The 12,407-nt window shown below is 35.1% G+C and overlaps 1 protein-coding gene across 1 annotated transcript in view; it reads left to right on the top strand.

Annotated features, from left to right (window-relative positions):
* Nucleotides 1-12,407, top strand: part of LOC140146444 (CLIP-associating protein 1-like) — a 181,108-nt gene that overhangs the window by 134,058 nt on the left and 34,643 nt on the right. Inside the window, 7 exon segments of the mRNA XM_072168303.1 lie at nt 68-157; nt 509-676; nt 1,520-1,650; nt 2,526-2,648; nt 5,159-5,326; nt 5,916-6,079; nt 6,892-6,970. Coding sequence (XP_072024404.1) covers nt 68-157; nt 509-676; nt 1,520-1,650; nt 2,526-2,648; nt 5,159-5,326; nt 5,916-6,079; nt 6,892-6,970 — 923 coding nt within the window.

Genomic DNA, 12,407 nt, shown 5'->3' with positions numbered 1-12,407 from the left:
GTCAATGTTACTTGTCAGTATAATTGATGGACTTATTATTTTTGATTGGTATTTTTGTTTACATTAGCCATGACCCCAGGCAGGTCAGGGATGGCAACTTCAATGTCTAATGGAAGATCTAGGAATAGAAGTAGGATAGGTGTATCACAGTCACAACGTAAGTATACATACTAGCATGCCCATATTGCACTTTGCACTGTGCTTGGAAAAGAGCCACATTGAGATTCTCATTGCTAGCCTGTCGCATTTTATAACAGAATATGAGATAAAACTGTAACACATCAATTTAAAACAAGATTCCTCTGAAATTAATAAAACCACTTTTTCAATTATGTTATGATGTCAGCAAATGCAAACATCAATTATTGTTTCAATGATTTAACTTCAGGCTTAAGTTATGCATGCTATATTACTAAGAAACTAATTTGTAAATACTAGTTCTTTTTTATTGGTAGATGTGTGTTTTAATGCATATAATGGCATGACTGTTTTGTCTACTCACACACAGCCAGCAGTAGATCAAGCAGTAGGTCGAGTTCTCCATCAGCGACTGCCCGTGCTGCTGCTATAGGCATTAACGGCACATCAAGACATAGAAGAAAAAGTGGTATCCCTGTGCCACGTAGCCAAGGTGCAAGTCGAGAGGCAAGTCCTAGTCGATTCGGATTTGGTAAGTGTAAGTGTATCCAATTTTGTATTCCGCCTTTGTAGTAGTTTATGGTAGATAGTTTTGAATTATACTGTAAAATAGCTTGTAGAAATCCTTGAAGTGTCATGAAATGCTTCATAGCAATTTGGACTTATTGATAAGCATTGTTATCCATTCATACACTCCTAGATAGTGAGAACCAATCAGAGCAAACGTTAGTAGCCATGGGTATAATTGCACGGGGGCACACTCCGCGTAGTAGGCACAGTACTTTTGGACGCGTTCGAGAAATTGTACACGATAATGCACTTGTACTGAGATGTTGATGCGTCTAATGCACAAGCCCCGAAGGGAGAGTGCATTAGACGCATCAACATCTCAGTGCAAGTGCATTATCGTGTACAATTTCACTCTCAACAAGTGATACGCATTTATTAACCTATAAATAGTAGTTTCAGTTGTCTTAAACCTGTGTGATTTATGTAGTTGTGTTGCTAATTTTGCAGTATCTGAGAAGGACCCTAGTGGAAAGCAGTACCAGTTCACTGTTCAAGGCTATCCTTTTTAATTAAATATGCCTGAAATAAAACGTAGAAACATCAAAAACTATTCACAAGTGATGAACTATACAATCCTCAAAGGTGGATGAATTTTATAGAAAGATGAATTTAATATTTTAAAACATAGCTTTTAACACTATCTCTTCTCAAAGAAGGTAGAAATATGTTTAATAGATGTACTGCCTGGATTTCATTATTTTTATAATACATGAATATATATATGTGTGTGTGTGCTGCTCTGATACATACGTGAGTATTGTAACTCTCAAGCTGCACTTAATTTGTTGTATTTCTTTGTTTGCCCATGCAGCATCCCGAGACAGGCGGCATAGTGGTTCAGCCATGGGTGCACAAAGAGAACCTCTATCACAGAATCAAATTATGGCTCAGAGGGTGCTCACTACAGGATGCGATGCAGAACTGGCACTTGCTGATGCATTGGTAAGTTGCCATCATTGTCAAGCTCAAATGTGTGACCAGCACTATGTCAAGGAGGGGTGGGTATGCTGCTCAATAGCCTAATTTCCATCTAAAGGGAATATTAAATTGGAATCATAAAACATTTTTTGAGTGAATACAGTATCGCACCTTATCCTAGGTAAATCTTCAAGCGCCTAGATAAGTTTTATGATACCAATTTATTATTTAATTATACCTGGATGAATTACATCCTTCACAAACATATCTAACGGGAATGATGCCCAATTGGATGGATGATGATGATCACTCCATGTACTTCAAGATAAATCACTGTAGTGAATATACAACATCTGAATATTGTAAGATAAAAGAATATTACCTTCAAAAACTCACCATGCCTTAAAAACTTTTTAAGTTTTTAGGTGGTAGCACAATTGTGCAGACAGGTAAGTGACCTTATGACAACACAGTAAGTTGACTACCACTTCATCCCTTACTCCATGAGTTTTACATAAATTTCAAAAGAGGACATTTAGAGCTTTCAGAAACTAAAAAAACCCATGTTGATGCGACTTTTCTTTGCGAAATGGCGGAAAACAATATAAAACAAAAGAATTTTAACACTTTCTTTGCCAATATCTCAAAATCAATATTAGCGACATCCGATCATTTCCCTTGATCGTGTCACATATGGGTTTGAAGAAACTCTTACAATATGATGTTGAAAGTTGACATCAATAACAAAAATAATGATTTCATGAAAGGTTTACTGGGTTCCTCTATCTTGCCAATATCAACATTTGCACAAAGCAGTTAAATTGTCATTATCTGCCTAAAGTTGTACATGTATTGTTACACTAAGATTTTATTTTATTTTGCTTCTTTACCCATCACAGAACAAAGCCAACAGACGTCGTTGGAACTCTGAGTTCTCTGACGATGAGAGCGATGCCTCCAGTGTGTGTTCAGTTGGTTCCTATGGCTCTGGCCCTGGCCGAGCCTTGGAGGTGCGCCTAGCCGTAAGCAGTGTTGCATGCCAGCAACTTCCTTCCTGTACCTTTCCATTAACCCTTTAGTCAGGTCATTGTAATCATTTCCAATCTGGCCAATTGAATGCTTAAATTGACTAATTAGTTGAAGATAATGCTACAAAATCACCTCATTATTAAACTTATTAGAATGGCAATTGCATTTCCTGCTGGAATTCTATAATTACTAATTCATACCTTTGTAGTCTGTTTCTCATATTATTTGCTCAATCTCAGTCACTCTCTTCATCTGTATGACCAATGATTCAATTGAGAAGTGTATATTGATTAGGTTGTTGTTTTTACTTCGAAAAATATGAAATTTCACAGCAACAATTCGGCTGATACAATCAATTAAGGTAGCTGTGTACTCTCAGATACGCATGTAGTAAAAGTGCCATAACTTTGTAATTATTCACGCAATACATGTAAAAGTATACATTTTTATAAAGGGAAGACATCAATGAATCTCAATATAAATACAGTTTTGGTGTAAAAACAACAATTATGAAGAAAGTCACAAAAAAGTGAATTTTTGGCCATTTTTGTTCGGTACATCATAACAAAAAAACACTCTTTCCAAATATTTTTGTTTTGCTTTTTTCTTAATCTTGAGGCACCATTCCAAAAACATTTTTTTTAGTTTTTTGATATTGGCCTTATTTTTGGAGATATTTACCATATAAGGCATCAAAATGAACTTTTTAAAATTCACAACCGCCTATTTGCACAAAATGATGCCTAAAATTGGAAATAGACCAACATATAAAAAAATGAGAAAACCGTTTCTTAAGTCAATCATGCTTTTTATGATAAGCATAGTTGCTTACCTATAGATGCTGTATTTATTGAGTTATCGTGTACCTAAATCATCATTTTACCGAGAAAATGAACATTGAAATAAAGGCCGTTGAAGTTTAAAGTGGTCACATTTTGCACTTTGATGAAGCTTACAGAAGAATGCGGCAGTTCTCGCTTTTTCTACCTTACATTACGTGAACATCGGGTAAATCCACAGCCCCTTGAGAAGTTTGGTGAAATCTATTCATATCTTGATGTTTAAATCGGGGAAAGAACTTTAAAAAATCACATTTTATCAGCTAAAACGGAGCCATTTGACCGCTAGGTTTTTGTGAAATCAGTGCTTCCGTGGTGTTTCCATAAGATGCGCCACGCATGCAGATAAGCGTCAGCGCATCGCGTAAGCGTATCTGTGCGTTACCAAATGCGCGATACGCATACGCGATGCGTTAGTTGCTGCGTGTACCCTGCTGGTACAACAAAGATTTTCTTTCCTTTTAAATTTCAAACACGAGTGGAATAGTGGAATAAAATCCTTAAAATATTGCAGTTGGAGTTTATAAATCTGAATTTTTATTCCTTGTATTTATAAAAAACATAACAAAGTACAAACATATAAAAAAAACTCAATTTCGCGAAAGAAACAATGTCTAGAGTACACAGCCGCGTTAAGTCTGTGTTTGCTTTTTCATGACAAACTTTTATCAATGAATTAAAAAAGAATTCATAACCCTGAGCTTAACCCAAATGGAAGCCTGCCATATAAGATTGCCTCACATAGGGACCAAGTTAGTATACCCAAGGTATTTTACTAGTAGAGTTGAACTCAAAAATATATGTGATGTGTTAGCATTATTGTGTGAAAAACTGAATTCATGTCAAAATTGTTACTTTATAGTTTCTTCTTGATTTTGATTTAAAATTGACATAGTCCAGCAAGAATATTTATATTTTTCAATGGCAAATGAATAACCTTATGATTGGAAAAGATACTTTGACCTTTTTGCATGCAAGGGGTGTAAGCCTAGTATTAAAGTCACATTTTGTTTATTTAAAATCTAAAATCTTGTGAAAAGTACAAATCAAGGGCTTTTGGCAAGAAGGTGCTATATGTGATAGCTGCCCTAATAGACATTTGACAATGTGTGCATTCTATATTGTATACATCTAATAAATGACACCTGGCAGCTATTGCGGGTAGGGCCTTCTGGTCCTAAACCATTGAAATAATGCTATTGATTTGTAATCTATTCCTTGTACTATTAATACATTTATTGTGAAATATACTTTGTAACCAGTTGTACTGTAGGCATGAGTATGTAATCCTGATTGCACACTATCCCAACCTCCAACCGGTATGGCTGTTATGGTATACTCTATATACTAATTTATGGTATAGCATATATGACAATTTGCAAGAATGATTTATTGCACTTGATATCAACTAGCAATTATCTAAGAGCTTGTTTTCAAGCTTATTGTGTGTAGAGGCAAGCAAGTGAGTTATCTACACTGGATCAAATTATACTTTCTTGTCTTATTGGCTCCACCTAGCCTGTGCCAATCTAGTTTTCATCATCGGTGTGAGCTGGGCATCCAATGTAGATCCAAATTGAACTGGATTAGAAGCCTTTGTAGATAGCTCCAGATGTTTGCTTCCCATGTATACAATATTACTAGCCAGTATTCTTTTTCATCAGGATGTTCCTGAGGTATTAGCTAAAATGGCCAGTCCTGCATGGTCGGAGAGAAAGGAAGGCTTATTTGGGCTGCAAATTGTATTACAAAGTTCCAGGGTACTCAGTAGAGCAGAAATTAAACGAGTAACTGAACTATTTACAAGAATGTTTGCTGATCCCCACAGTAAGGTAGGTCATATTTTGTCTTGTTATTTCACTTTGCAAAGAAGATGATACTAATGGTTGTAGAGTTTGATCATTTCTGTGTCAACAGTCGTATACCAATGACATAGCTACACATTCCATACACTTGCATCTTACATTTTGCAGGGATTTTACTGAAATTAAGGTTATTAATTACAGGTTAATAATGTGTGTCACTTGTTTGGAGTGCAATAATGCACACATACAGAGATGTTGATGCGTCTAATGTACAAGCCCCGCAGGGGGAGTGCATTAGACGCATAAACATCTCAGTTCAAATGCATTATTTTGTATAATTTCTTGAGCAACAAGTGATAGGCATTTATTAACCTATTTCATACAAAAAATTCCTTGAGTTTCGCTATTTTTATAACAAAATTGTCACTAAAAATGGTGGACAATACAAGCAAATATAAATGCATCAACCCGCAAGCAAAACAAACACGTCTGAAAGAAGTGGGCGTAGTATGCGGAGTGCTCACCTGTGCATTATACAAAATCAGTGCATGGTTGGCATATTTCTAACATTTGCCTTAATTGGTTCTCACAATGTATACACATTTATACCCTGCAGGTTTTCAGTCTCTTCCTTGAAACACTGAGTGAGTTTGTAGCAGTGCACAAGACAGACCTATCAGATTGGCTATTTGTTCTTATTACAAGACTTCTACAGAAGATGGGCTGTGATTTACTCGGATCAGTCCTTCAAAAAGTACAAAGGGCACTAGATGTTGTCAGGTAAGTCAACATAAGATTATAGGCTAAATTTTGAGTTCATTTAGTGATAATATTCTACCAATTGCTACCATTTATATTGCCCTACACGGCGCTGTGCTACAAACAAAGTTTGAAATGCATCACTGTGGCCGCGCTGGATCACCAAAGCTAATTTTCTGCATCAGATTTAACTTCAATTTCTTCAGCATCGGATCCCCACAAAAGCTTTCATCAATTTTTATGATATCATCACAATCTATACTGCTGCAATCCTCGCACCTATCACCAAAATCAACAAGTTGAGGGCCTAGATGGGTTGAAAAACTTCAATGTGAGATTGTGCACATTTTGACAAGTTGTCAACACACACAACTTTCCATTAACAAACCTTTGAACTGCTGTATCACAAAAATGTTGAAACCCTCTGTTGGGAACATCTAAGGATGCATAGATATCTAACTGGATGCTATCAAATTATATCATCGGGTGCATTACATAGTGATGGATGTCAATCGCAAATTTATCAAAAATGGGCATCGGAAAAACATTGAGTAGATGAAATGTATTGGCATAGATTATAAACTTGCCATTAATGTTCAGCAATTCATGTGTCTTGAAAGTTATTTTCAAAATGTTAAAATGTTGTAAAATTGTACATCTCACACATGTAATTGAATGCCTAAGTTATCTGTCACTATGGATTTCACAATTTTTTTGAAATCCAACATCTATTTTACCTCATAAAGTGTATAACCGTTACTATGTAATGCACCTGACGATATGTGTGTAGCACAGTGCTGTATATTTGACATGTGTATCATTGTCTTTTACAGGGAATCATTTCCATATGACCAACAATTTAGAATTCTCACAAGGTTTATTGTGGATCAGACACAAACACCCAATGCTAAGGTAAGTGTATATTTTATTGTTCAGTTGTGGTCAAAATAATTCCCAATAAGGTAAATAAATTCAAAAAGAACTCATCCTCGACACATGACTTTTAGCCCTCTGTGCAAATATTAAACCCATAGAGAATCAATTTTATTTTATCTGGTCTGCAATATATTTCAAAGCTTAATTTTAGGGACGATTTAGGTTTTTATCCTTTAGTTCATAAGAATTCTGCAATTTCATTGGTCAAATACCAAAAATTTGTATTACCTGTGTGCTAATATATACAGACCGGGTAATATTTCCTGTCTTACCTGCATAGTCCTAACATGCGCACGTCTGCATAACATGACTCACTTTATATCCCAAGACTCTTGCACAGACTTCACGCAGGGCATGGCTGCACTGTTAAAAAGTGAAGGAAGAAACTGGCCTAATTTTTAGTAAGATTATTAAACTAAATTCCTTCAGCAAAGTTTATGAAAAAATTGGAAGATAATAGAATTTGTGTTCACTAAAGGATAAAATTGTTACCCATGTTTGTTCTCATGAAATACTGGAAAGTAGCTACGCTACGGTCTGGTGCCATATTACATTCAGCCTTCAGCTTCATAGACAGTTTCCTGTATTTCGTGAACAAACAAAGGCAACTAAAAATATTGTTGTTAATTCTTTTCTATGATTTACTTTGTTTTCAATGATTTTAACAGTTCAAGTTCAATAAAAAATTGATGTGAACAACCAAATAGATATACCTTATGGATTGTAAAACTGTTGCCTCACCTGAAGCCTGAATGCTTGAGCTGGATTATTGTGATAATGACATACCCTGAGTTATGATCACTACAAACCAAGAGTCCTCATAGTTACGTCTGGTTTGCTTTCATTTTTATGTTATGAACCCAACAGATATCTTGCATAAATAAATATATTATTCATATTTCGTTTTTCAATTGATTTTTGTAGCTGGAAGATCTCTTACATAAATATATATTTCGCATTTTGATTAGATTTTAATTTTTGTACTTCTAATTACTACTATTTATTTTGTGTGATGCTACATATGTGCATTGTGCTGTGCAAACCAACCAAAAAGAATTTCTCCATTTGTGACAGACACTGCCTTTATTACCATGTATTCTTTTCATTTCTTTTATTATATATGTGCTAACTCACACACACACCTCGTCTATTTTTAAGATGGGTGTAAGTATTATTAACACTTTTTTGATGCAAATGTAGACATAGAAGAAACAAAACACTTGCAATCATGCACACATTCATGCTTATCAACATGGAATGTTGAATTCTGCTCATAACGTGTGATAGTTATCATGAAATATAGCAAGCAGATCACATGAAGACAGACAGCAATTTTGTTTTGTATTACAACAAGCTTTCTTGCTGCAAAACAAATCATTCAAGATGTTGGTATTAGTTTTCAGATAGTGCCATGTTTTATTTGATGCATGTGTTTGTGTGTGAGACTGAATGTAAAAATTAAAAATAGGGCACCACCACTTTTGGGCTTTTTAGGTCATTTGACACAGATTTGCTAGTCACACTCACTCCTCCACTTTCACTTCAATCACCAGAAATAGATCAATAAAGAGATGCATTCATGTACAGGGGTCCTCTATCTGTCAAATTGTCCTTTCTTTTATGATTTTAGATTGCAATTTCTACTATTTTCTTTAAAGTGGGCTTAAATAATTGGCAAGAAATAAGATATATGAACCAAATATAAGATTCAAAGGACTGGAAGACAAGCTGATCCTTACATTCAAATCTAAAACAAAGAAACTTTTAAATTGGGGCAGCAATATAGTTGAATTCTCACCTTTCCTGAAAAGAAAAAAATTGACTTGAATTGCACTTTGCTATTTCAATTTTGGGAAAACTTCACATTTTCTTGTGGCATTTATGAAATAATGTTCTTCAGACTTCTGTTAGTTCTTACTTTTGTTTGTTAATACCTGAAATATATATTTCTTACTTTTGAAATGGCCTATTTCTTTGCAAGGTAATTGATCCCAACAATCTATGTATTGTGAACCTTCTATTTTAGTAAAGATTTTATGTAGGTAGAGTATGTGGTTGAAATGTCACCTAGCACACACAGCACTGGTCCAAATTATCCAAGATAGTTAACTTGGGTTTAAACTTTTCTTTTGGTAGTGGGATCGTACACAAGAGTTGTAATGACAAAGTGGGCAAATTGGGAACCTCACTCCCAGGACATTTAGTGCTTGAAGGAAAATTAAAGGTTTGAAAATAAAGAAATGCGAAGGGGAGCTATGTCTTTTGGAGGGAAATTTTGAGTTTAAAAATTTTGGGACATTTTTTCCTGCTCTGTGTAATGGAATCAAGAATGCCCTTATTAATTATGATGAGATAGTTAAACAAGCATCTCATATTAAAGCCATATCCTAAGATTTGCCCACATTGTTTTTTAAATGTCTGATTTTCACAAAATTGTTACCTGAATATGGATGTCCTGAAACACCTAGTGAATATGAGAACCTGCCTGCAGTCAATTAGCTATAGCTGTGATTGTGCAGCTGTTTTCTTTCATTTGACTTCATTTTTATGGTTACATAAAAACCCTTCCCCACATTGATCACAAACAAGTGTGCATCATTTTGTGGGAAGAAAATTTTAAAAATCTGACAGAAATAACACAACACAGTTCTGCTTTAAAATAATAATGGTTGTAATAGAAAGGAGACATAGTTTTAGGTTCATACAGATAATACACAAACAACATTGTCAGTAGACTTTTGTTATTTAATTGTTAATTTTATGACAATATCATTATCACCTGGTGATCCAGTCATAGCTATCATAATCAGGTATATTATACAAATATATATACTGCCATGAGAGGTTCTGAGGTGAGATCAATAGTATTAATTGATCTCAACGAGGGACCATAGTTTTAACCAGAACTTCGAATAAAGGCAGTATATATTTGTTTTATATACTTCATTAATATGTTCTTTGTTCATTGATTGGTTAAAAGAAAATTATTTGACGTTTTGACTCTCCAGCTTCTAACCTGAGTGAACAGCACGACCAATTTAAGCACAACCTATGTTTTGCCCTTCAAAAAAATCGAATAGGCTAAAAGCGGCTAACCAATTACAGCAGCGCCGAAATCACGCTTATGGCAGTTTCAAGCGATGCGCGAACTGTTCCGTCGATCGAAAGTACTATTTACGGCTTGGAGGTACTATTTACGGCTCATCCGGGACATTGAAAATTCTATTTACGGCTTAGAGGTACTATTTACGGATAGGAGTACTGATGGTAGAACTATTTTTGGTCATGTGATCCACTTTTAACCAATCAATGAACAAGAATATATTAATGAAGTTTATAATTGCAGCTATTTCAGTGAGTTAGCACCATCATATATCAACATGTCACTACCTCATACACAACTCTTTCCATATTATGTCATCTTGCACAATACTAGGGGGGCCTCTGCTGGAGGTAATGTCGTAGCACACATTTGAATGTATATTTTGCCTCGAACATTTTGTGATTAGGCTTACAAACACTTGAGTCAATAGTAGTGTGCCATGTCCCCATGGAATAGTCCACGATGGTAGCTGTACCTCGAATCTACCACCAGAAGTGTGTAATCTTATACTGCGTTGTTATACAATACAAAATTTGGAAAAATTGTTTTAATGGCAGGCCTCAATGTGAGATAGACAAAAAATGTGAGAAAATATGACCTCCCACCTTTAATCGCTATTGATGGATTATTAATGAGAAGAGAAAAGTGTCACCCAAAACATTTCTTACCCAACAGACACTGTATTTGCATCCAAGTGAGTGTACAAGTCTTGTTCTAAGCGATAAAATCTACAAAGGAGAATCAATACAAATTCAGCAGTTGACGCCCAATGATAGCAGAATATGCCTGGTTTCAAAAAATAGTTGACTTGGCCGACTTCAAGAAGTTCATTAACAAAGATGGCATATATATAACATGCAAGAATTAATAAAGCATGTCTAAGTTTGTTTGTTTTTGGTTTTTTAACATATTCTATTGAGATGAATGTAGAGAATGCTTTGATTTTCACTGTTAAAATATATACTTGTAACCTATGACAAAGACAAAGTGTTAAACTAAAGGCTTCCTTTAATGTGATTGTTTCACAAGGCAACGACTGTACATGGTTCCATAAAGAACCTGTCAACTTCATTCCATGTCACATTCCAACAACACACACATATATAAGGAAGTTTTGTTTTGTTTTTATTTTTGGGAGCAATCAATGCACATGATGTAGTTATACATACTCTTAATCAAGTAGAGCTTAGTAGGTTGGGAAAATAGTGAAAGTAGATAATATCTTCTTGTCAGATTATCTAGATTCTTGTTTATTTTCAATTTTTATTTTAGTTATTATGTATTGAAGTCTACTCTTGACAAAATTAGAAGAATTTTTTAAACTTCAATACTACTAAAATTTGATCACTTACGGGGCACTTTCACAGTACCAACTGCGTCCTCAGCTGGATGTTATGGCACTGATGATTTATGGCTTGATAACCTTGGACGACGCCACACATTTAGATGATGTCAAAAGTGTTTTCCTCGCCCCTGGTGGTCTTGGGAATGAGAAGGTTGTCCCAAATTGGATCGAAGTCCAGTCCAGTGTCTCTGTTCAAGTTTGGTCCTTTTTTCCTGATGTTGATGTTTTTTAGCACTTTCACGTTGGTCCAGTCTATTTGATGGAGTAAGTACTGCTGTAGATATGCTCCCGTACAGCAGATTTTGAACCGGCAGCCTTTGATTTTATGCTATGACACTTTTGATGTCATCTAAAAGTGTGATGTCGTCCAAGATCTAGCTGATGATGCGGGGTTGGTACTGTGAAAGCGCTCCTGGTGAAGCAATCACATTTTAGTAGTGTTGAAGTTAAAGAATTCTTCTAATCTAGTCTTTATCGCTAAGTATGAATATCCAATTTTATACTCTTGATAAGTTTTAGATGAAATATAAAAAATAACCATATCAGTTACAGTAATTGATAAGATTTCATTGCTTCCCCTCATCTCAACATGAATATACATTAAGAGTGCAAATCTTAACTGTTGGTTACAACAACCAATCCAATTTTCAAAATATTGTCATTCGCCATTCATATACAAAGGCTCCTAGGATAAGTTGTGTAACATTGTCTACCTGTTCCGTCCATATGAGTGTCATGTTTAAGAAATGGTGTGAATTGTTGCAATAAACTAATTTGTATAATGGATATTTCTAACAACTGCATGGTGTGGCTGAAGTCAAAAGCTAACTGCAGACTTGAAAATGAACTCAGATGGAGTAGTCTAGAGTGTATCAGACAGAAGACTATGTATACAGTCTTGGTAGATGTGTATATCAGTTCATTAGTGGATTTTCACCCCCCCTCTAATACACACTTGGACATTG

This window comes from Amphiura filiformis, chromosome 1, assembly GCF_039555335.1.
Source record: "Amphiura filiformis chromosome 1, Afil_fr2py, whole genome shotgun sequence".
NCBI classification, from domain to species: domain Eukaryota; kingdom Metazoa; phylum Echinodermata; class Ophiuroidea; order Amphilepidida; family Amphiuridae; genus Amphiura; species Amphiura filiformis.
Note: the sequence above shows the minus strand (reverse complement) of the source record. Positions and strands in the feature narration are given on the sequence as shown.